General features: G+C 52.1%; 1 protein-coding gene across 1 annotated transcript in view; it reads right to left on the bottom strand.

Annotated features, from left to right (window-relative positions):
• Positions 1-9,378, bottom strand: part of LOC135914097 (solute carrier organic anion transporter family member 74D-like) — a 35,505-nt gene extending 26,127 nt beyond the window's left edge. The window contains exon 1 of the mRNA XM_065446856.2: positions 8,202-9,378. Coding sequence (XP_065302928.2) covers positions 8,202-8,838 — 637 coding nt within the window. The 5' untranslated portion in view covers positions 8,839-9,378. The remainder of the gene's footprint in view (positions 1-8,201) is intronic.
• Between the last annotated feature and the right edge of the window lie 16,811 nt (positions 9,379-26,189).

Consider the following 26,189-nt stretch of genomic DNA (forward strand, 5'->3'; position numbering starts at 1 on the left):
GGAAGGAGCCAGGCCGCGCGAGTGACAAAACGAGTCTGAGGCAAACCTTCACCGTTCTTGGCAGCCACCGCATATATTGCACGCAACTCCTCCGTACAAGCATAGCAGTCAGGAAAAAAAAAATTAATGAGGCAAGCTGCTTGATTAATCCCAGTCGGAACTGCAGATAAAAAGATCTTGCCAAGAAAATGTAGCAGTAAAGGAATAAACTTACTTTTTTTCCCCTAAATACATTTTCTGCATTTCATTTACTGTGGTTGTCGTCCAATGTGAAATACATGCCCGTTTGCTTATACTTCACACGGCAGTGTAAGCACGAACTATAAAGTTTAGACGGCTGGACACAGTAAGCCCTATATAACGGCAAGATTGTTGTCGCAGCATTAAGAACGCACTACTGATGAGCGAATTAAGCAGCCGTGAGAACCTAGTGAAATGAGCAGCTGTAGGTTATATAGAACATTGAAAATCTTCGATTGTTACCACTCTTCAACTTTGTTTGTGCCTTGTTTTCCTTTATGTTAGTATTAATTTCTTATTGTCGTCTAATATAGCGTTGTGTGTGCAATGTGCCATTTGGAATATCCAGATGCAGTCCCACAGTTTCGAGCTTCGCTTCAAAAGTAACGCGGCATCTGGAATCCACTTCTCTGGGTTCTCACCTTGCGCACGGCATAAGATTTCGCAAGTGCTTGGTCGAACGATATGTACCAAGATAGCGTGAAGTGCCCTTTTGCACGCTGTTGACGCACTTCGATGCACAGCTTTAAATGCCGGTGTTGTTAAGAAGGAGCGTGACTCTGCTACACTGTTGAGACTGAGAGAGCTGATACGCTAAAATACTCGTCGCAATGGCCGGGTGCGGACGGGTGAGAAGTCGTAGCTCAACAGCGTACGGAGAGGTTCTTGCATTACGAATAAAATGGTCGACCTGTTGGCGCGCCGAGACTATTGATCCGCGGACACGATTTCTGCAGCACTTATGTTTCTTCGTATAACGACTCTCCTCATACGTTGCCACGCAGCCTACGAACTGCGATACGCGTACGAGCGTCAGCCTGTCGGTGCGTGTATAGACAGGATGCCACTTCGCGATGCCGGCCGATATGGGACACGTAGTACGGCTCAGCCCCGCCACCTCAATGATAGCCTGACATGTGCAACTAAGCAGCTAAACCTGCCGCTCATCCCTAGACCATCAGCATTCCATTAGCGAACGCTAACCATCGAAGGCTATCAGTAGCGGAAGCCCATATTCCCATGCACTCTCCGAGGCGTACTTGAGGAGACGGGCGTCGTACGCGAATTGCGTCCTCCTTGCCAACAACACCCCCAACCCTATTCAATGACTCATTATGATAGTCAAGCTAGCGGCGATTAATAAAATGAATAAAACCACTTAAGCTACACCTTATTTCGGCTCTAGAAAAGGAAGAGTCTTTATTATTTTGTAATATGAAAGGGGAAAAAAGAGTATTTCCAGTGAGATTGTGTTGAAATTTCTCCTAAAACAACAGTACCCGCGAAAACGTTCTTGTTCGATTTCTCATTTCCTTGAGCGTCATCTGAACAACTTAGAATAAAGTATTATCGCTCTACATACTATTAACCTTTCGGCCTATTCCACGCAGCATAAGCGCAAACGCGGCGCGGATTAGCGTAGCCCCGGCGAAGCTTATTCAAAACAATTCTTCCAATGATAACCGCCGAGCTGCCGAGCGCCCTCAGTCCACTGGCCTAATTAAGCCCACTGATGGACAAAGCCGAGAGAAAACTCGGCACTTATCGAATTCCAGCACACACCTATCCATTAATTATCCGTCAGAGTCTACTACTCGTTACTCTGTGCGATTATCCGCGGCATTCAATTGCGCTTCCCTTCCCTTGGTGATCCACCTGCCGCGCTAGGCAGACAGTTTTAGCCTTGACAATAATTGTTTTGTTTCAACGAACAGCACGCTCTGGCTATGGCCCAAATGGCCTCTTCATTTCCGGTTAGATTTCTTAATCTTTCCTCGAGCCCCTTCTGTTTGACCTTTCAAGCCTCTCGAACGCTGCTGCTGACACTTGAACAAACTGACTGGCACTGATAACGAAAGGCTCAAACACATGCGGACTTGCGTTCTGTGCCATATCTCGGAGGAAAAAGGTTTAGAGTTCTCGTACTCTAACCAGGCCTTCATCTCTAAACGCGACGTTTTGGGCGACAGCCAGCGCACCTCACCTGTATCCATTGTGGAGCGCCCTGACCTCCGCGCGCGTTATCGGCGTGAGTGCACTTTGCTAAGCACTCGCTCCACAGGGAAAGCAGAGCTGACATGCAACTGCCTTCTTGTCTTTGGTAGGAAACATGATAGCTAAGTAAAACAAGAAGCCACTCAGTGTGAAGAAAATCTGGAGTAAATCCAATGCCTCTTAGTACACCTCTCGATTCCTTTAAGATACCCGTACATGCGTCACAGGATTTGGAGCCAGAAACTAGGAGGACTTGTTTTATTTTCTTTTTTTTTTTGCACACCCACATGAGCATGCATTTCTGCACCTCGTCCTACTTATGTTGCAGGGTGACCACAATGGCCACAATTGCTTCAGAATACCTACCATAGATTGTTCTTTAACGATGGTTGTACCAAAAGGATTTCAGAATCAGAGTTCTTGTACTAGCTACCAAGTTTACTGCACTATATTAGAACGGCAAAAGCCACCAATTTTGTATATACGAACCGTCGCCGCGAATGCAGCCGCGCTGTCGCCGCTGCATCCCAAGCTAAACCCGCGTGTAGCAGCCGCAGAGAAGCAGACACGATACACATAATATCCCAACAGTACTTCACCCAGGGCTAACCTTAAGAAAAAGGATTTACGCAACTACGTTGTGTCTACATAATGCCAATTACTTATATTGTAATCCATGTATCGTACCACTCTTATTCTGTAAGCACTAAATGCTTAGCATGTATATGCGTCATATTGCAATGTTTCTTCTTACTTCTTCGATAAATTTTATGTATAGTCTTCTTTATGGCGACGTCAATTACATGGACACTTCAGGCGCATTTCCGCCGCCGTCGTCGCCGTCGACGCCACCGTGATGCTCTGTATAATGTCCAAGTGCGATGACATCGCAGCCGCACCCGGTATGCTGCCTGTGCGAGTGAAAGCGTACGAAGGTGAGCCGGCGATGGCTGCTTGGTCTAGAGCGCGCAAGGCACCAAGGGACGAGGGGGCGGCGGATGCGTGTGGCGCGGCCGCGCAGGCCCTCTCTTGAATACGATCTCCAACGGGGATGGAGTGCGCCGAGCGCCGATAGCTGCGTGTGCGCTGTGTTCTCGACGCTGTTGTGCCCCTACATCAAGCCAGGATTGCGAATCTACAAGATGCAGAATTTGTCCTGCGAACGCACTTTGGACATACCCGGGGCTGCGCCGAAAGGTACAGCGCACTAACTCGCCCTTGACAAGTCAAGATGCTGAGCCGCCAGGCAGCGGCGTCCTGAGGAGGAGCATCGGCGAGCGACATGCCCAAACGTGCAACAAAGTGCTAGACAGCCCGGCGCCGTATTTCCTTTCCCCTGGAGGTCACCGCTCGCGGCAAATTTGAAGGCGTGGCCAGCGCGGTCGCTGCTTGGACCTCTCGGACGACCGTCCAGTGCTGGCTTTGTATTGGGCCGTTTGAGAGACAATCGTTTCTCGGGGCTTTATAAGCCCCGACGCCGCCGCCGGGAGAACGGGATCCACCGAACCACCGTGAGCCGAGTGCCGCTCTCGAGTGGAGTGGGATGTGCTACGCGTTGGAGTCTCACCGGACGTCGCCGTGCGAGAACAGTCGCGTTTGCTGTTAGCTCTCGGCCCCCGTGCCGACCCTATCTTGTCCTGTATAATGACCTGTATATAGTGTATAAAGTCCCTTTCGTTATTCTCACCGACGCCTGACTCGGAGTCTTCGCTACCAATGCTCTGTCACGGAACGGGTGACGAGAGCTACGGGACCACCTCAAAGTCGCAACAACGCTCAGTTCGCGTTGAAGCGAGAGGCAGTCCGACATGGTCACATCTCAATCACATCGATTGAGATGTGACCATGTTTGCTCGTGCGCGCGTGACACCACGCTTCTCAATTCAGTGAGTAAGCGAGTATATAAATTTAAATGGCGGATAAAATTACTATCCTTAATTCGTATAGCTGTCTGATAGTTTGCTATCGCGATCGATGCTTCACCTTTCGGGCGAAATTGAGACTTTTTTTCTTTTTTCTTTCAAGATGCATACTATTTTACGATGTACATATCATATATATATATATATATATATATATATATATATATATATATATATATATATATATATATATATATATATATATATATATATATATATATATGTTTGTGAATGCCACTGCCATGTAAAGGTCTCGGCTTTCTTCAACCTGATGAGACAGCATTTTGCCCAGATGTCTCTCCAGTTCATTGTTCTGGTAAATAAAATTGATTGAGTGATTGATTGTTTGAGTTATTGATTGATTCGCAATAACCGCAGTCATTGAACTAGCCTCAGCGGTATGCACTTGCAATGCCTCTGAAACGGGGCTGTCACAGTGCTTCTGCATTAATCCTTCTGACTACTTTGCAGGTACAAAATAGCATTCTTTATAAAAAGCGAATAAATTTTTTTTCTTTTCGAGAAAAGTCTTAGATATCTATCAGCTCACGTTGCTCGTGGAAGGAGAAAGTTCAAAGCCGAAGTGACGTATGCCCTATTATGACTGCTTGAACACTACGTTTCTCTGTCTGCTTACAGGCATTTCTGGAGGAACCACTATTGACTGCTAATCAACTTTCTTCTTTGCCGTTTTGAGTTCCATAACAGAAGAGCAGCTGGCACTCAGATTACCTTCTTTTTTTACTTTTCTTTAATACTCGCTCAACTCGCTATTTCACAAAACCGTTGCGTGTTCTAACGATCGTATTTCTGAGATTTAAAAGCTTTTCCTTTGCTACAAGAAGGCGCAAGTCAATTGCACAGCCAAAACAATTTCTGATGTGTTACAATTTTTCACTGAACTGTCATTACTATACATCGCGCTCTGAATCGCCTCGCGTTTGTGCACATATACAATACGCGTCTCAGCGTGTTGACAAGCTGTCGCCGAGCCCCTTGAGCTGTTGGCAGGTACTAATAATAAAAGAAAGGAAGAAGTACAGCACAGTACAGTACGTATTCTGGCATTCACTCTTACGAACAATTTTTACGTAAGAAGTGTATCTGAATACGGGCATCTTTTGGATATACGGTTCCAAGAAACTGCCGAAAGTGCGATCGTGAAGCACCTAATCTCCGTAATTGAATTTAGCGAAGGCATCTCGTTCAGGCTGAGTGGTGGAAATGGTGATTCGTTTTGTGCAGGCACCCGGGACTTTCTAGGACATTGAGCAGAGTTTGTAACAGTGTTCCTTGCAAGGTCAAGCGGTGGCGCTCTTTTGCTACAGAAAGTCACCTGAGGCTTCTAGTGCTGAGAAGCGGTCTTTGGCATAGGATTCAAACGTCGTTGCTTGGAGATCTTGTATTTTGAACCAAACAAAGTTTATTTTTATTTATTTATTTATTTATTTATTTATTTATTATTATTATTATTACTATTATTATTATTATTATTATTATTATTATTATTATTATTATTATTATTATTATTATTATTATTATTATTATTATTATTATTTAAGAAATGCATAGCGAGCATGTTTCCGTGAACACAATATTTCGCCAAGGCAGGACCGCATACGACAACTGTTTATTCAGGTCCCTATAAATTCTGAGAGGAAAACCAAGAACAAACCTTAATATAGTAACATTTTAGATATATCTCTCTGGTTCCTCTCTGTCTATAGAAACCGCAGATATACTGCCGTCATCATAGGGCGGTATGTAAGATTTTGTGCAATTTCCTCGGAGGGCATCGCCAACCTAACTTGTCCAGAACACTTCCGAGTCTTGACCTCCTCAACAACGACCTCATACGACGATTCAGGTACTACTTGTGTCGGCCGGCTTCCCTGTAACTCAGTCCGCCGTCTGGAGTGAACTATAGTGGCGGCGTTTTCTTCTTCTTAGACTTCACACATTTACTAACAAAGCGTATGTCTCCATATGCGCTGTTTTGAAAAGTTCACTGAACAAGTAACCTCAAAGAGAATGGCATGAGAATATGTATACAAGAAAGACGCGCGTGAAGACGACGCCCAATGCACTGCCCAGACCAAGAGGCCCCAGAAACCAGTGTCTCACCTGTAACAAGCGTCTTCTTATAGACTACCCAGCGTTTTAGAAAACAAGAATGAATGAATGAATGAATGAATGAATGAATGAATGAATGAATGAATGAATGAATGAATGAATGAATGAATGAATGAATGAATGAATGGTGTTTTGGCTGATGCTAAATATGTTCTAGGCGGTAGGTTTTAGGTCTCGTAATAGAGGCAAAGGGCAGGGACAAGAAAATGTCGACCACTAAGACCTCACTAAGAAGTTCACGAGGGTTGCAATGTGGGCTTGTTGGTAATACATCTTCAAGGGGAGTATGGTAGCGCGATTCAAAGACGGGACAAGAGAAGACACAAAGGGACACACACAGCGCTGTGTGTGTCCCTTTGTGTCTTCTTTTGTCCCGTCTTTGAATCGCGCTACCATACTCCCCTTGAAGACTCACTAAGAAGGGCGCACCACATCCGCTAAGGTCCACGACTTGGTATGTTGCTGATCTCGCTTTATTCATTTTCGACATTTCAAATGCGCAGAACAGCAACGCACAAAAGCTGTTGACAGGGATTTAGCAATTTTTATGAATTGGATGGGATACGTAGGACCGCTGTAAATAAAAGTAGGACATCTGCAAACAAGTATGGTAGCTGTGAACACGAGCTACTTCATTTACAGAGGTACGAGCATGCGCGTCACGTGACTAGCGGTTATTAAGAGAAAGTTGTTTCTGTGGCGCCTTCACGATGAAATAGTTGTACTTCGGCTATCTAGCACTGGTGGACGCACAGTTCAGCTGCAATAGTTCGTGCTTTCTTGTGGCAAGGCAGAACTGTTTATAGGGAGACTCTGTCGGACTATGCCCACAGCCCATGCAAAAGCTGCACAACGGCCAAACGCATATCGCACGTCTGTTGCCGTCTGCAAAAAAAAAAATATGCATAAGATATATGGCAATAAAAGCATGTATGACAATTCCATTCGAATCTGGGTGATCTTATTGCTACCCCTCGAGTCGCAACCCTCAGGCTAGGGCTTTGCACAAATACTTGTGCAACTTCAGCCTCTCAAAGTGTGCACGTTTTCTGTGGATTACTGAAATAACTATACGTAAGATCGCTCAGGACCATAAGCGATAGAGCTGCAAGTTGTACCATGGTATTTGCTTTTCTTCTCAGCCCAATTTAGCTGCGTGCATTCGACGAAAAGGTAAGCAATCTGCCCAGACCTACGGAACTCAGTACTTTATCTCTCATATTACATTCATCCCAGTGACTAGATCAACAGAGTGTCCCCGTTGAACGACATGGAACGTCGATAGTCGGCAAAATGGTTACGCCTGCTTACGCATATGGGGCACATTTATTTTTTTTCCACCTTGGATTACGTTTGTCATGAAAAATGCGACTGCCTCAGTCGGAAATAAAGCCGGCAAACCTGTGCTCCGTCCTGCTGCGCCTGGTCGCTTAATTAAACATGCACGCCCAGAAACATTTCACAAGCGCCTAATTAAACATGCACGCCCAGAAACATTTCACAAGCAGCTACACGACCCATTTCCTTTAGGCAGTGACTTCTCCCGGCAGCCGGGAATGAATGTCTCCCAGCACTCACCTCCTGTTGGCTCTTGGAAGGGCAGGTTAGGTTAGGTTAGGTTAGGCTGGTTAGGTTGGGGCACACCTGCAGGCTCTCGGATACGCCTGCAGACAGTTTTTCCCGGCAGATTGTCACGTGACTTCCGAGGGCCTATAGAAGGCGAGCGAAATTCGTTTTGGAAATTCTCCCGGCTGCCGGGAGAATAGACACTGCCTGCCTTTCACACAGAAACTCTTGCAGAGACAAACTTAGCACCTTGCTTCGGTCTCTGAAAACTATCAGCACGTGTATACATCTAGATGCCGCGCCCGCTTCTTATTGTTGTTGTGCAGCGACAGCAAGCATTCTCACCGAAATGCAAAGGAGAGTTTTTCTTCTTCACGCTGTCATCCACGTACGTGCTCCCAGAGATGAACAGCACGCTGTACGCGGAGCCGTAGAAGCAGTTGGCCGCGAACAGCACGGCCGTCACGACGCCGGACTCCGGCATGCCGCGGCTCTCGCAACCGGGCTGCGGGAGCGGCTGCACGGCGTCCGGCGCCTGACAGGTGTCCAGGGCGTCTCGGGAAGCAGCGTCGACGACACCCAAGGCGAGCCCAGGCCCGTACAGGAAGAATGGCAGAGCACTAACCGCGCAACTGACAACGAGGGCCACGATGGCACCGAAGATGAGCAGCGGCTTGGACACGGTGCGCGAGTAGTGCCCCACCAAGAAGCTCACGAAGAAAGGGCTCGCGCTGTCGGCAAAGAGGATCACCGTGATCGACCAGCTGGAGAGGCCGTACCGCCGCTGCAGCGTCGACATGATGGCGAAGAAGTAGTAGAAGTGCGCGTTTTGCAGGATGCTGACGGCACTGTACAACAACGTGAACAGCTGCGGACGCGCGAACACCTGAAGCGCCCGCGGCCTGAAACGGCCCACGCCGCACAGCCGGCTGGCGTCGTCGGCGTCGTCGGCACCAGCGTCACGTACTTGTGCGGTGCACATGGTTCTTCTTGCTCGTGCGCGGCGCGCTGCCTCCGCGAACTCGCGCGATGACCGGAAAACACGAGGACGGCAGGATCGCACTGTTGCTGCTGCGGTGGCGGCTGCAGCGCTGCGCTATATGGAAAACAGCAGCAGATGGAGCAGCAAGTACGACGTCACTTAAGACCGACTGTCTGCTCTTTGGCTGAAGAGCAGGATCGCCGCGCACTTCTCCGCATGCCGTTCGACGCCGACGCACTCACTCCGACTTGCGGGCTCTCCAGGCGCAGAATTGGATGGCTGCCCGCCCGCGTGTTCTGCTGGCCTCCTTTCTCTCTTACTTGTTTGCTTTCAGCGGCGATAGCGGAACCGCAGCTACAGTCAGCGGGACGAAAGCCCCCTTTGCGGCACTCCTCGGCGCACTGTTATCAAACTTCTGTAACGGTGGCGTTGTCCCTATGATGGCAGACACGCGAGGCGTGTAAGCGAAGGACTACGTCGTACGTGGCGACCGCGTCGTCCGGCGCGCGACCGCCTCTCCACTCCCGTGATCACGTGTCGGGCAGCGTGGCTGGATGGGAGGGGCGCCCTCGCGCGGCTGCGGCCCAATGTTTCCCAACTAGCGCGCTCCTTTGTTTTGTTTCCTTTTTTTTTTTCGGCGCCGCGCTGCCAACGAGCGCTCCGTTTGCGTTTGTTTTGGGTGATTCAGCGCCGGCTGCGTTTCGAAGGCGACCTCAGCGTCCGCTCAATACATCCGCTAGCGCTCGCGCGCCACCTTGCGCGGTGGTGAAAACGGGCGCAACGGCATTTCAACCTCCGTTCTGGATTAGTCATATATGGGTATGCATGCGGCCGGAAAAGATTGTTTTGGTTCTCCCGTTGAGGAAGGAAGGTTCAGTCGCGTGACGGCTATGTGTGGCTGGCAGCCGTCGGTCGATCAGGAAATGTCGCTATGGGAAGCTTCACCCGTTTGTACGGAGCAGGAAGCGGATGATCTGCCTGCCATTTGCACGTGACACGCGTATTTCATATTGTTTGACTGGAACATTCGTAGCATATTCGGCCACCGCGCGAATCGCAAAACTGTTTCGTTCTGTGAGCGGGCGTGAAGGGTTCTGGCGACGGTGTTCACCGCGTCTCGATGATTAAGACCGTCTACCTCGATACCACGTAAGCAGTGTTCTAGGGAAGTCAGATTTAATTCTATTTTATTTATTTATTTATTTATTTATTTATTTATTTATTTATTTATTTATTTATTTATTTATTTATTTATGTAAGATACTTTCAGGGCCCGAAGGCATTACAGAAAGGAGTGCGTGAACATAACAAAACATTTGTGCAATATGCAAAGACAGATTAAACGTGGCGGGAAGGTGGTTCCAATCTTTGCTTGTGCTAGGGATGAATGCATTACCGCAAAGTTTAGTACGTGAAGACGGCACACCAACTTTCAAACTATGGTCAGAGCGAGATGATATGTATGACGGTTGGGTGATAAGCTGTTCTTTCAACAAAGGGTTGTGGTGGTAGATTTTATGGAATAGCGAAAGGCGGAAACATCTATACTTATTAGAGTCTTATTTATATACTTATTATATACTTATCTACTTATCTACTTATACTTATATACTTATCTTAGCATTATATACTTATCTGAAGTGCAGTCCCACAAAAAGGAAGTTAGCGCGCACACATAAATGTGCATGACACCGCTATAGCACGACGGTGCGTTGTCAAACAAATTAAATGAGTGCCCATATGCGCGCTGCCTGACCAAGAGGGAGAACATGAACTCTGAACAGCTCTTTTTAACGTTGGCAAAGTATCCCGTGTCACACTCAACAAAAGAAGAAGACGCAGTAAATGAAGAAAGAGCACCGATATTGCAGATTCCTTCAATAACCTGCAGGGTGTCTCAGCGAACATTCTCAAAAATTTTTTGAAACTTGCCTGTGGTAAATAGCACAATTCTAGCCCATAAGCTGCTCGACTAATTACCAAACAATCCCTAAATATTTTTTTTTACTAATTACCTTATGGCAAATATTGCGACCTCCAAATTCTAGCGGGTTCTGCAATTCTGCAAGGCACATCCACTTGAAAAGAATTGTGTGGATGACACCAGCCACGAGATATGCGCTGTCAGACTTGCGGTAAAAATGCGCTGTCGTTCCACTGACTCTTAACGAAACGTCGTTTTATGCATTGAAGCACAAAAGTACCTGGAACGCTAATGCATTTCTCCACAAAGTTCGGGAATAAATATCTCGAAACTAGTGTCATCCTGAGAATTCGTTCAAAGTGAATCCGCCTCGCGAACTGCTCGGCTAGAATTTGTAAATTGCAATATGTACCGTAAGGTAATTAGTTAAGAACGTAATTATGAAAATTATGTTAATTAGTCGATTATCCAGTTAAATTATTTGTGCAAGTAATGCCCGTCTCTTCGAGTTGACCACCTCATGGACTAGAATTGTGCTTTCTGCTAAGGCAATCTTGAAACATTTTTGAAAGTGTTTGCGGAAACAGCCGGCATTTATCTAGAACATGTGCACAAGCACCTTACGTTCTCTGCATTAAGCAGTTATGGTAGCTGTTCATGTTGAAGTTGACGTGTTGTTGTGTACGTTTTTTTTTTTTAACGGGATACAAGAAGGACATACGGGAGTACAAATGATAATCATGCTTGATGGAGCGCGCGTGTAAGAAGGACGTTTGTGAGACTGGGCCAAGAGGACATCACGGAAGGAACAATAGCACTAAGAATGCGCATTGTGTTGGACAAAGAAACGCATTTTCGAAGCACTGTCCTGACAGCCTTCCTCTACTGGGTCTTGGTCGTACCTCTTGCTATTGTTTGTATGTACGTACTAGAGCGCCTTGCGTATGCTATACTTTTCTATGTCATCGTCACCTGTGCAATTTTAGAAAACAACTCACGTACAGCAGCAACATGATCGCTTTTCTAGTAGGCTGCTTTCTGAAAACACACAGTACCCAGGGGCGTACCAACTATACTACTTTTCCAATGGAGATGGGCAAATCACATCTCCCTCTCTCTCTCTCTCGATATATATATATATATATATATATATATATATATATATATATATATATATATATATATATATATATATATATATATGTGTGTGTGTGTGTGTGTGTGTGTGTGTGTGTGTGTGTGTGTGTGTGTGTGTGTGTGTGTGTGTGTGTGTGTGTGTGACGTTTTCTGTTTTTATGTTTGTTGCCGTCACGTAGGCCGCAAAAAAGAAAGGATTTGGTTGTCGTCATATATATATATATATATATATATATATATATATATATATATATATACTGTTGTCTCTCCTCGCGACGCTCACGGCGCGCACGCTCCGATGCCGCGCGCGCCGGACGACCACCGCGGGTTCGAGCACTCCGAGCCGCCATGCGTGCCGGGTACCGCGTACGCGCCCCGCCGGCCCCAGCTTAGGGGAAGGCGAGACCGCGCGCGCAGCAAGGGCGACCCTAGGCGAAGCTCTCGAGAAGCCACAAAGAGCATTTATTAAGATTGGACTCAATACAGGCTGTGGGGACTGCGTAGCCCATTTCGTTGCAGCGCCATAGCACAGCACGTTTTGGGCATAGGAACCGAGCGCGGCGAGCTCGCTTTTGAACTTCGCGCGCGCGGTCCACCGCTTTCCCCCTCTCTCATTCCTCCGAGGGCGCCGAACGGCACTTGTTGCCGTCCGCCCCCGAACGGTCCAGGGGCTCACCCGATTGGTCTGTTTGGGCGGGAACCCGCGTTCCCTCTTTCCTGGCGACTCAAGTCGACCGAGGAGCGGCAACGCGGGGAGAAGCTCTCGGACAGCGAAACGGTGCGTACTGACTTCCCATTCTCCCGGTCATCCCTTTGGTTGGCCGGTCTCGCCGAAGGTCCTCGACCCGAGGCGGTTGCGTACCTATTCGCTGCTCCTGTTCTGAAGGCTACGCCAAAGAGACGCGGCTCACTTGACGTGCGCGGTCGTACTGCGCCGAGTCGCCCTCGGAGGCTACCCCGAGCTGAAAGAACGTTGCCCTGGTAGCACGGTCGTTGGGAGCCATCCTCCCGTATAGCGGCGTGCTACCGCGTTTTGAGATAGCTGAGTGTCACCCCTTTGCTTGCGGGAGCTTCGGCTCATGAGCCCCGCGCCAGAACGGGTGTGTACAGATATCCTGAACGCCAAGGTGGTCGTGCAATAAACGCCTTCCTTGTACTCTGGGCCTTCTCCTTGCGGCGCTCTGTTTCGCTCCCATAGGAGACCGAACGAGCGTCCGCTTCGGGCTCACGCTACACACGCGGCTGAGCTGATCGTCCCCCTGAGGGGCTCGGATCCTCGGACCTGCGCGGTGGTCTAGGTGACTCCCGGCGGAGCACCACTATATAGGCGGAGACCACAAAGTGGCGCCCAACGTGGGGCCAAGGGCTCATTAAGCCTTTGGCCGCTTGATAGCCGAGCCAGAACGCTTTAACGATCAGGCTCGCCGCGTCAGGTCTGGTAGCAAGAGTGGCCCTTTGCTGCTTTCCGCTTTCGGACGACCCTCTGCCAAGTACCGAACGAGCGTCCACTTCGGGCACACGAAACACACGCAGCTGAGCGTATCGTTCCTGCGGGATCGGATCCTCGGCGCGCGTGGTGGTCTATAGGTGGACCCTTAAGGAACACCACGTGAGAGAGACCACGAAGTGTCGCCTGCAACACACGCGGCTGAGCGTATCGGTCCCTTTGGGCTCGGATCCTCGGCAGGCGTGGTGGTCTAGGTGGTTCCCATAGGAACACCACGTGAGAGAGATCACAAAGTGGCGCATAAGTTCGTTTGCTGGCAGAATCCTTCTCGCGCACGCTCGCTGCAGCCCACATTGGGGTTGAAAAGACAGCGTGGTGCTACGCTATCGCTCCCACTGGAGCGGACGTAGCACGCTTGGGAACGGAGCCTTGCTTCCCCCAAATTGTGCATGTTGGCACAACTGCCCTAACGGCTCCCTGCGGAGCTAACAGCAGTTCGTCGCCACCTTGTAGCGTTGGCTACAGCACATCGCTGAGTTAGTCGCCTTTGCGATTTGACTTGTCGTGTCAGTTCCGCTAGCCACTGCGGCCCCTTTGCTGCTTTCCGCTATCGGATGACCCTCTGCAAAGTACTGAACGAGCGTCCACTTCGGGCACACGAAAAACACGCAGCTGAGCATATCGTTCCTGCGGGATCGGATCCTCGGCGCGCGTGGTGGTCTATAGGTGGACCCTTAAGGAACACCACGTGAGAGAGACCACGAAGTGTCGCCTGCAACACACGCGGCTGAGCGTATCGGTCCCTTTGGGCTCGGATCCTCGGCAGGCGTGGTGGTCTAGGTGGTTCCCATAGGAACACCACGTGAGAGAGATCACAAAGTGGCGCATAAGTTCGTTTGCTGGCAGAATCCTTCTCGCGCACACTCGCTGCAGCCCACATCAGGGTTGAAAAGACAGCGTGGTGCTACGCTATCGCTCCCACTGGAGCGGACGTAGCACGTTTGGGAACGGAGCCTTGCTTCCCCCAAATTGTGCGTGTTGGTACAACCGCCTGTAACGGCTCCCTGCGGAGCTAACAGCAGTTCGTCCCCACCTTGTAGCGTTGGCTACAGCACATTGTTGAGTTAGTCGCCTTTGCGATTTAACTCGTAGTGTCAGTTCCGCTAGCCACTGCGGCCCCTTGCCGCCTTTCGCTATCGGACGACTCTCTGCAAAGTACCGAACGAGCGTCCACTTCGGGCACACGAAAAACACGCAGCTGAGCGTATCGTTCCTGCGGGATCGGATCCTCGGCGCGCGTGGTGGTCTATAGGTGGACCCTTAAGGAACACCACGTGAGAGAGACCACGAAGTGTCGCCTGCAACACATGCGGCTGAGCGTATCGGTCCCTTTGGGCTCGGATCCTTGGCATGCGTGGTGGTCTAGGTTGTTCCCATAGGAACACCACGTGAGAGAGATCACAAAGTGGCGCATAAGTTCGTTTGCTGGCAGAATCCTTCTCGCGCACGCTCGCTGCAGCCCACATTGGGGTTGAAAAGACAGCGTGGTGCTACGCTATCGCTCCCACTGGAGCGGACGTAGCACGTTTGTGAACGGAGCCTTGCTCTTCACGAATTTTGCGTACCTGCACATTTCTGGCAACTCATTCGGAAAGCCTTAACGCCTGAGCGATCTGGCTGACCGCACCATGTCTGCTAACCAGAGCGGCCGTTGTCCCCTCATTACGTTAGCAGACGTTGCTTTGCGCGAGAGCGGGGCCTTGTCCCCCCTCGAGCCGAGCATAAACTCACGCTCGCGTACTGCCGCCCCCAGTGGGGTGAGCACGACAGCGAGGCGCTATAATACCGCTCCCACTGGAGTGGACGTAGCTCAGTACGGGAACGGAGCCCTGGCGCTCCCCGAACCGTGTGTGTCGGCACCGCTGCCTTCAGCTGTTCCCAGTGGAGCTGTTCCCAGTGGAGCTGTTCCCAGTGGAGCTAGCGGCAGTATGTTGCCACTTCGCCCTTCATCGGCTCCCTGCGGAGCTTACGGTGGGCAGATCGGTACAGTGGCCTCAGCCATTTCCGAGTTCTGCCCGTTGGCTGCGAACACGTTGAGCAGTGAGAAGGCACCGTGGTCAGCTGCGACCCCCTGTGGGGCACCCAGCCATTCCACAAACAATTCTGCTTCTCAGGCTCCCTTTGGAGTGCATGGTGCAGTGCCCAGTGGCGCAGCATCGGAGCAACGACCCATTTTGTCAACGCTGGCCGAACGTGGCTTAAGCGACTCCGCCGCTCTCGGTAGCGACGGAAGACAACGGGACGGTCCCCCTAGGAACCACATTTGTTCCGGGGCCGGCGCGAACGGAACCCCCTTGGATTCCGCGCCACTTATCGAGTTGGGAGCCATAGCTCCTTCGCTCGAGAGCACCTGCAACGCTCCAACAGTTTCCTGCGAAGCTGGAGCAGACACGTTGCTGCGCAACGCTGCAGGCATGATCCAAACCCTCTCTGAGGCGGTGAAAGCCCTTGTCGCTACGCCGAGGCTCACTCGCCCAGCGGTAAAGTTGGCCATTCCGATATACCGTGGATACGGCGACCTGGTGAGTGCCCGAGAATTCATAGAAAACCTGGCGCATTATCAAAGAGCCATGGGATTGGATGAACACGATGTGCTGGGACGCGTCGTTCCCGCAGCACTGACTGATGCGGCTGCCAGGTGGTATCGACTTGTCGGCCACCGAGCAGCAAACCTCGGGGAGTTTCGCGTGGCCTTCCTACGCGAATTCCTACCCGCAGACTACCATGGTAGGATGCGGCGAGAGCTGGAGCGACGCACGCAGGCTCCGGATGAGTCATTGCAGGAATATGTACGAGCGATGGAAGAGTTGTTCTCTATCGCTGAGCCCCAAGCCTCAAACGAGGAACGCGTCAACCGGGTGATACGGCAGGCACATCCGACTTTTTCGGCCTACCTGCGTGGCAGTCGGTTCAGTGATTTAGAGGAACTGGCCGCCGAGGCGAAGCGCATACAGGGGGACATTCTCTCCACTCGTGCGTACCGCCCGCCACCGCCGGTCAGCGAGGCCCTTGAGCCGCGCTGTGCGTGGGGAGGAGCCATGCTCTTTTCCCCCCGGCGCCCCGCTGAGGCTGCCTGTGCAGCAACAAGCGGGACGAACAACTGGGAGCTGAGCGAACGAGCTCTGGACCCGTTCTCCTATGAGAGGCGCGTGGCTTTGACTACGCCGTCACTCGAAACGCGCGTAAAGGGACGTCATCCGTCTTATCGCGCTGGGGAGCCTCAAAACAGAGAGCCCCGCGGCACTCCGTCGAACCAACCCGGGAGGAGAGCAGCTGATCCAGCCCGTGATCGAGATCGGGCTGGAATGCGCTGTTTCCGCTGTTCGCAGCGGGGTCACATGGCAAGGGAGTGCACCGTTGACAGGCCTCCGGCGAGGCAGGGAAACGGAAACCGCGGTCGCTCGTGAGCGCACGATCGGCCGAACCCTTGTCAGCTCCCTGTGCGTACCGGGCAAGCTGTGATGCTGGTGCGCACGCGCCGTTTATTCCGATCACCCTTGCTGGTCGTGAATTTGCGGCGCTACTGGACACGGGCGCTAGCGCCTCGTTGTTCGGCGATGAGGCTTTCTCCCATTTGAGCAAGCACGCAGTGCGCTTGAGAGACAGCCGAACGACTTTCAACCTTGCGAAAGGCGTGGCCCATTCGGCAGGCGCCGCAAGGCTGACCGTCAGATGGGGGCAACGACTGAGACGCATGCGTTTCATTCACCTCCCAGGGCTCAGTGTTCCTGTGATTCTCGGACGGGACTTTCTCCTGAAAACCGGGATCGTAGTGGACATTGCTAATGGTGGCTATCGCGACGGACCTTTTTCCTCGCTTAAGCCGTTCATCAGCCCGCCGGCGCCGACTCTTGCCCGTGCAGAAGAGGCGTTCGGACCGTGCCGCGCGCAAAGTTCGGGGGCAAGCCCCTGCGCTGTGCGCTCGCCTGCTCCTAGCCCCCATTGGCATAAAGCGGCACGGCACGTTAAGGCACTACACCCGTTGGCCGCCAGTGCGGTTCACTTGGGTGGTGCACAGAAGGCTCGGTTGTCGTCACTATTACGCCAATACGATGAGCTATTCACCGATCTACCTGGCTGTACCGATCTAGTGAGCCACAAGATCGAAACCGGTGACGCGCTTCCACTGAAGTGCAACCCTAGGCCTGTCAGTCTGGCCAAGAGGCAGGTGATTGACGGTTTGCTGGATGAGATGCTAGCGACGGACATTATCCGACGCTCTTCCAGTGCTTGGGCGTCTCCAATTGTGCTGGTGCCTAAGAAAGATGGCAGTCAGCGCCTTTGCGTAGACTACCGCCGTCTGAACGGAGTGACTCGAAAGGATGCCTACCCGCTCCCGACGATTAGCTCCATTGTAGGAAACCTGGGCAGTGCGAGGTACTTTACTACGCTAGATGCCTCCAAAGGTTACCTACAGGTCCGGATGGATGATCGTGACCGGTGCAAGACCGCGTTCACGTGCCACAGAGGGTTGTTCGAGTTTACTCGTATACCCTTTGGCCTCTGTAATGGTCCGGCGACCTTTCAAAGGCTGATGGACCGCGTTCTCGGGGAAGCCAAGTGGTCACACTGCTTATGCTACCTCGACGACATCGTGATCTATTCACGAACCTTCGAAGAGCACTTGACCCATGTTGCCGATGTGCTCGAGAGGGTGTGGGCTGCCGGGATGACTTTGAATCCGGCGAAAGCCCAAATCGCGCAAACTCGAGTTCAATTACTCGGGTTTACGCTGGGCAACGGCTCCATTGAGCCGGACGGGGAGAAACTTCGAGCCATACTCGATTTCCCCGTGCCAAAGGACGTACGCGGCCTGCGCCGCTTTCTGGGAATGGCCAACTACTACAGGTCGTTCATTCCGTCCTGTGCCCGAGTGCAGGCACCCTTGACCAAGCTATTGGGAAAGTCTGTCGAGTGGCATTGGGGACCTGAGCAGCAAGAGGCGTTTCGCCGTCTGTCTAGCGCCATTGCGGAGACAGCGCAGCTCCGGCTCCCCGACCTGACCAGAGAGTTCGTTGTCCAGACTGACGCGAGCGATTTGGGATTAGGAGCCGTCCTCCTGCAGGTATTTGATGGCGTGTTGCAACCGCTGGCCTTTGCCAGCCGCTCCTTAACACCCTCGGAGAGGAATTATTCCGTGACCGAGAAGGAATGCCTCGCCATCGTGTTTGCACTACGTAAGTTCGATGTCTACCTTGACGGGACGAAATTTGTCGTGCAAACAGACCACAGTGCGCTAAGCTGGCTGATGCGGCTCCGCGAGCCTGCGGGCCGGCTCGCGCGCTGGGCCCTCCTGATACAGCATTATGACTTGTCAGTGCAATATCGAAAGGGGAGCACCAACGTGGTAGCTGACGCGCTATCTCGTGCTCCATTGTCCACCGGGAGCCTTCCTCTAGGTGCGACAGTCGATGGCGGCGCCTTTGCGCCAGCAAGTATCAGGGGCGAAACGGTGGCCGAGCCGCCGAGCGGTGAGAAGGGAGAGCCCGCAAACGGGCAAACCCGTGCCGCTATCCAGGCAAGCAGCGTGCCGCAAAGCAGGCGAGAGGGGGAGCTTCTTGGAAGCGAACCCACGACGCCGACGCGGGCGGTAGGGATGGCTGCAGTCCTGAGTGGGGACGAGACTAGGCCCGCCGGCGTGGGTACTGGAATCGCATTCAGCCGGAAAGAGCTACTGACGGCCCAGCAAAATGACCCGTTTTGTCGCGCTTTGAGCGACGGTCTCCGGGAGACAGAGCGCCGAGACGCTGCTTGTACTGCAGCGGGCGCGGTGGAGGCGAAGCCAGCGTGTGTCGCTGTGGCCTCTGGGGATTCATATTTGCTGGATAATGATGGGCTCGTGCTGAAGTACATAGCCACCGATGATGAGTCCGTAGACGCCTTTAAGGTGGTTATCCCCAAGAGTCTGAGAGGCGCACTGTTGCGATTCTCTCACGACGAACCCTTGGCCGGTCATATGGGTGGCTCCAAAGTTTTTGCAAAACTGAGCCAAACTGTGACCTGGCCGGGCATGAGGCGGGATATACTCCGCTATTGCCGCTCCTGCCATGTCTGTCAAATGGTGAAATCACGAGGAGGCAAGCCACCTGGATTGATGAAACCAATTGACAGTGTGCGTCCGTGGCAGATAGCCACCTGCGATCTAATGGGGCCTTTCCCCAGGAGTAAGCAGGGGTATAGCTACTTGTTGGTAGTTGCTGATCATTTTTCGAAATGGGTTGAACGGTTTCCTCTTCGGAAGGTGACAGCACGGGCGGTGCTAGGAAAGATCCTAGAAGTGTTCAGTCGGTTCGGCTACCCGGAAAGGCTGATCACGGACAATGCGTCCTATTTCACCGCTCGGGTGTTTGGTGCGACGTGCCGTTCCTTTGGAATTGATCACCGCACTACTTCGCCCTACCATCCCCAGTCCAATCTGACAGAGCGAATGAACAGAACGCTCAAACCCATGCTCTGTGCCTTTGCCGAGCGCCAGAAGGATTGGGCTGACCACTTGAACGAGCTCGCGTTCGCCATCCGAACCTCTGAAAATCGTTCAACTGGTTTCTCTCCTGCCTTCCTCAATTTTGGAAGGGAGCTGGCGAATCCTATGACCAGGATAATTCGCCGCCAGCACGAGGATGAGAAGGCGCAGGCAGACCGCTCTGCTTACGCATCGAAGCTTCGGGACCGTCTTTGTCAGGCTCTCAGCAGAGCAAGGCAGAGCTTGACGAAGGCCAGAGCCCAGCAAAAGGCTCAGTACGATCGCAAGCACCGCCACCTTTCATTTAAGGTGGGTGATCTGGTCCTGAAGCGGAACCACGCGCTTAGCGATGCTAGTAAGGGGTTCTCAGCCTCGCTGGCACCTAAGTGGCTTGGTCCGTACCGAGTGCAGAGAGTTTGCTCTCCGCTCGTGTACTTGTTGAAGGGTCCCCCTTCGGGGAAACTAAGTCGTGCCCATGTCGCAGACCTGAAAGCCTATGTCGCTCGGGCTGGCGATTTCACGCCCGAGCCCGTTCGTACAAGGCGCCAGCGACAGGGCACACCCGTAGTGGCCAACCACAAACGGTACAGTGTGAGGAAGCGATCACCTGTGTGATATCGCGCCGGACGGCGGACCCCCTCCGCCACCGAAGGCCCTCAGGCAACGCGCAGCCTCAGTAAGCAAACTTCTTTCTCGACGGGCGTTCCCCGAAAAGAAGTCTTGCCGCAGCCCATGCTAGGTAATTTTGCTCTAAGTGCATGTTCATTTCAGTGTGTATATGCTATTGCGTGTTGCTCCTACGTAAATACTTATTTTTGTTGCATGTAAGTGCTCTTACTTTCAAAAGCATGTGTGCGTCCTTGTTTTGTTTGCTGTAAAGAGCGACGAACCGCAGTTTCCGTGTAGTTAACTGGCCGCCAGTGCTGTGTCGCGGGTTTTCTTCGCTGGCCCATTCGGGACGGTAGCCGTCGCGGGAACGCGGCGGGGAGTCGCGGTTTTTGTTTTGTATGTGTATATTTTGTTTGGGAGGCCAGTTTGCACGTCGGCTACAGCTTCCCCTCGAGGGGGAAGCTGCGGTCGCCTGGCTGTTGCTTCCGGATGTGCGCATGCGGGAGGACAGTCGTAACGGTGTTGCGGGGTTGTGGTGATGACTGCCGAAAAGGCGCGCAAGACGCTTGTTGTTCTTTTGTCGGGCTCTGTGACGTGGCCGCAGCCGCTTTGTGTGCGCGCGTCTGGCGGCATTCCTGTGAACATGTGTGCGTGTGTGAGTGCGCCCGTGCCCGGGGCGAGTGTGCGTGCGCGCTTCTTTGGACGCCCTAGGTCGCCAGTGGCATCCCCGACCTTGTGCCACTACTCGCACCTCCCCGGGGGAGGGCGGGCGAAAACCACTGCGGCCCGCGACGCGAGACCCACCTCGCTTCCCCCGGCTGACGGAGGGGATGTTTTATGGCATAGAGTAAGGGATAGGGTTGCGCCGGCGGTCCTGGCCCACTTCCTTAAGCGCAACTTTGGACCGCCGTTTGTGTGTGTGTGTACTGCCGTGTGTGCATTAGTGGCCGCCTCGGTGGGGGTCGAGACGGACGGGCGAATGGGGAGGCTTCCCGCGTTTTTCCGGGCGCCACCGGAACTCTTGCGCGTTGTGCGCGGGCACTTGTCTCCCTGACTTCAAGGCGCAAGGTGCAACATCGATGGCTGCGCATTCCTGCACAAACGGCGACCGTCGCGGCGACTCCGACCTGCAGCATCCAGGGCCATTCGCAAAAGAAAGGCTTGGCTCCCAACGGGACCTGGTTCAGGCCGGCCCGGCCCCTCGGCGGAGCCGGACATCCAAAAGGAACCGCCGGCCGGGTCAGACGAGTGCTCGGCGGCAGGACCGGGCTGCGAGGAGTGTGGCCACCTGGACGTGCCAGCAGGATGGGGCGCCGCCCCTGACCTTCTGCAGCAGCGCACCATGGAAAGCGCAGAGGCGGGTTCGCCGAGATAGGCAGGTGAGCCTGGCGCCCCATCCATTCCGCGGGCACACGGTAGCCGAAACGAGCGGCTCGGCCGCAGCGCAGTTCCCTCTTCCGGACGGCGTCCGCTGTTGCCGGCTATGTGCCACGCAGGTCTACTATCAGACCCATTTCCCAGGTTCTCTGCACCGGGCTCGAGAAAGGGCCCTTTTCGAGGCTGGTGCTGGCGACCGCAATCCGGCACCAAGCGGCCCGAAGATTGCGGACTCGGATTTGGCGGCCCTGTGCCGGCAACGCTTGCAAGACAACCCCGGCTTCGCGGCAATGGTCGGTGCGGTGACCCCGACGGCGGCTATCGAGAATACGGCACCGAGCGTCGAGACCAAGGTGACGGGCTGCGGAGCTTCCCCCACACCCCCGCGTCATACTGACGAACTGATCCACGAACTGGGGGGGCTTTCGTGGCCGTGACCGGGCGTTGCGCAGGGGAGCGTGGGCACGAACATAGCGCTATGGGACTCCCCGTTAGTGCCAGTTTCCTTGTTCGGGCCGCCATTATTATTATCATTTTGTTTTGTTATGTTATCATCTTGTGTTTTGTACAATATACTACTTTTACTTTTACTTTACTTTACTTTTAATATATTTTAATACTTTTTTGCTTAATACTTTTTTACTTAATATACTTTTACTACAATATACGCGTTTCTTTGTGTAACTGTAAATAATCTTCGTTGGGGTGGAACATTATTATCGTTTCCCCCCCCCCACTTCTGTATTGCTGTTTTGTTCTGTTTTTGTTTGTTTATTTGCGTGTGTGTTTTGTCTTTTGTATATGCCGTGACTCATAATAATATTACACTGATGTAACTTTATAATATGGTTTCGGTTCGTGTTTTCATTGTAGCTATCAGTAATTATTTTTTATTTCATGGTTATTTTAGTGTAGACATGCATGGCACTAGTTAAGAGCAATTATAGAAATTTGTTTGGGCTGAGCTGAGGTTTGCGCGCGCCCCGCTAGTCTGACCACGTCAGACCGGTGGGAGGGCGATTTAGGAGGGGAGAGTGTGGGGACTGCGTAGCCCATTTCGTTGCAGCGCCATAGCACAGCACGTTTTGGGCATAGGAACCGAGCGCGGCGAGCTCGCTTTTGAACTTCGCGCGCGCGGTCCACCGCTTTCCCCCTCTCTCATTCCTCCGAGGGCGCCGAACGGCACTTGTTGCCGTCCGCCCCCGAACGGTCCAGGGGCTCACCCGATTGGTCTGTTTGGGCGGGAACCCGCGTTCCCTCTCTCCTGGCGACTCAAGTCGACCGAGGAGCGGCAACGCGGGGAGAAGCTCTCGGACAGCGAAACGGTGCGTACTGACTTCCCATTCTCCCGGTCATCCCTTTGGTTGGCCGGTCTCGCCGAAGGTCCTCGACCCGAGGCGGTTGCGTACCTATTCGCTGCTCCTGTTCTGAAGGCTACGCCAAAGAGACGCGGCTCACTTGACGTGCGCGGTCGTACTGCGCCGAGTCGCCCTCGGAGGCTACCCCGAGCTGAAAGAACGTTACCCTGGTAGCACGGTCGTAGGGAGCCATCCTCCCGTATAGCGGCGTGCTACCGCGTTTTGAGATAGCTGAGTGTCACCCCTTTGCTTGCGGGAGCTTCGGCTCATGAGCCCCGCGCCGGAACGGGTGTGTACAGATATCCTGAACGCCAAGGTGGTCGTGCAATAAACGCCTTCCTTGTACTCTGGGCCTTCTCCTTGCGGCGCTCTGTTTCGCTCCCATAGGAGACCGAACGAGCGTCCGCTTCGGGCACACGCTACACACGCGGCTGAGCTGATCGTCCCCCTGAGGGGCTCGGATCCTCGGACCTGCGCGGTGGTCTAGGTGACTCCCGGCGGAGCACCACTATATAGGCGGAGACCACAAGGCACACGTTTTAACATCGCGTCCGAATCTGAAGCTAATTAAGACACAAAAACATGGCCAAATGGTCGCCGGTGGCCGCTAACGGCGCACCGCGACAGAGAGAGAGAAACAAAGAACCCAGCAGTAAGAGGCTGCCTCTCCTTCGGTCAGCGCCTGCCATCGCGCACCCCACAGCAGAGAAAAGGAAAACAGAAAGAAACGACAGACGAACAGACGGGGGCACGATCGGAAGACGCGGCCTCAGGTGACGACGGAAGAGCGCGCGCGCCCGCCGAGGCAGGGATCCCGCCCATAGAGTTTCTCACTATAACACCTAGAGGGTAATCTGGCGCCACCGTCTATATGGGAGTTTCGTAAGGGGGCACCGTGCCGTCATGGGAATGACGGTATATGTGTCTGCGAGGCTCGTGTTGTCTGGTGTTGTAAGAGGCTTCGTTTAAAACGTGGATATGGCTACGCAAATAACGCGTTCTCGAAGTAAAATCTTCATAAAATGTTTCCATTCACGCATATTACGTCTTTACTCACCCACGATGCATGACCAAGCGAAGAAAAGCAAGAACAGACTACAAATTGTTTAAAAGCGAGCGCGAACCTTGTCGTCTGTCCTCCAACTTTAGCGGCCCGCTGATACTTTTTACGTAACATGTAGTCGTACACACAATAACAAGTTCTCATAGTTAAACAAAACCTGTTTTCGCGTAATGATAAAGCTAAAACAGCTTTTCATGTGCTGTTCTAGTAGAAAATGAATCATTGTGACAGACGGAACGGTACTTGCCAAGCGCGTCTTCAAGGCGTCCTGTCTCTACGAGAACGATGCTAATCCGAAGTCACAATATACCGGCATTCCCATGCATACCACAGCGTAGCAGCGCCAGATTTCCCTCTATGTAATGTAGTGAGAAACTCTATGATCCCGCCGAACCGAGGTGACCATCGGCCGGCGGCGGACGAAGGGGGCCGCCGCCGGCAGAGAGGAACACGTACGCACCCTCTGACGCCCCGATGTGGTTTCCCCGGGCCCCGTCCTGCGCTCGCTTACCCGGAGCGCACGCAAGCAGGGCCCGAATCCCGACAAGATGTCAGCCGATGTGGAAAGACTGTTGACCTTCCCGTGGGCGGGATGACAGCAGAGAAACAGACAAGTCCACTTGTCGAAACGTTGGCTCCTGCATTCACCTTGTTCACGTTTTGCTCATCGTCTTGAATTTCCATCTCCCGCGTTCCCCGTCTTTTCTCTGGATATCTATAACTGTGGATTTTAAAAAATATAGGCGATCTGAAACACTCTAATTTAAGCTAGCTTGAAGTAAATAATTTACCCAAAGTTGTCATGTTGGTCTAATGTTTGTGCAGCTGAAGGAAAACAGCGAATTTACCAGCAGATAATAGATAGCTTTAGCTTTAGTAATGTATTTACATATTTACATCTTTTAGCATTAGTAAATACATTACTTAAGCTAAAGTCCTCTATAGGCGGACAGGCGAATATTGAAGCGTAGAATATGAATAGTTGGTGTGTAACATTTTATTCGCTTTCGAAAATCTATTCGACATTTTCGAATATCAAAACTAACCAAATATTTCAAAACAAGCGACTGTTCAAATCGAGCTGCTTTTCTCCGCCTGCTGAAGAAAGTATCGTAAATTATAATTATCAGAAGTAAAACAGCGACAAGGTTTTTGACGTAATGCAGGAACCTGATCAGTATTACAAGCTTTGTTTCCCGCTTTGCGAGACCCGCCGTGGTTGCGTAGTTTGTATGGTTGTGGGCTGCTAAGCACGAGGTCGCGGGATCGACTCCCAGCCATGGTGGCCGCATTTCGATGGGGGCGAAAACGCCCGTGTACTTAGATTTAGGTGCACGTTAAAGAACCCGAGGTGGTCCAAATTTCTGGACCCCCGCACACTACGGCGTGCCTCCTAATCAGACCTTGGTTTTGGCACGTAAAACCCAATAACCTTTTTTTTTTTGCGGTGGAAGTTCTGCGCTGGTTAACACTCCTTAGGTTAGATGTTGTATACTTACGTTAATACCCAAGACTGCATGGACGTGGGAACTAACTTCGTCGCCGTAGGACAACTTGTGGCGCAATTACTGAAGTATTATTGCCCAACAGAAAAGACACGCACGTAAGAGAAGCACACAAAGTTTGCGCTTAGTGTGTTCTTCTTCTCTTACGCCGGTGTCCTTTCTGTTGCGCAGTGATACTTCAGTAATGGGTTACCAACTCGTCCGGAATACTGCACTCATTGTAGCGCAACGGGCGCCTAATGCAGAGAGAGGTTGTGGATTCGGCTCTCACCGTCAGCCAGCTGAGTTTTCCTCCATTCCCATTAGCCTCTCATTTTTGCACTTCAATTGGAGATTACAAATAATTTATCCTATGCTTTCCATCGCTTCATTATCTGTTGTTTTAATATTGTTCTGACTAAGAAATAT

This window comes from Dermacentor albipictus, chromosome 1 (genome assembly GCF_038994185.2).
Source record: "Dermacentor albipictus isolate Rhodes 1998 colony chromosome 1, USDA_Dalb.pri_finalv2, whole genome shotgun sequence".
In the NCBI taxonomy this organism is placed as follows: domain Eukaryota; kingdom Metazoa; phylum Arthropoda; class Arachnida; order Ixodida; family Ixodidae; genus Dermacentor; species Dermacentor albipictus.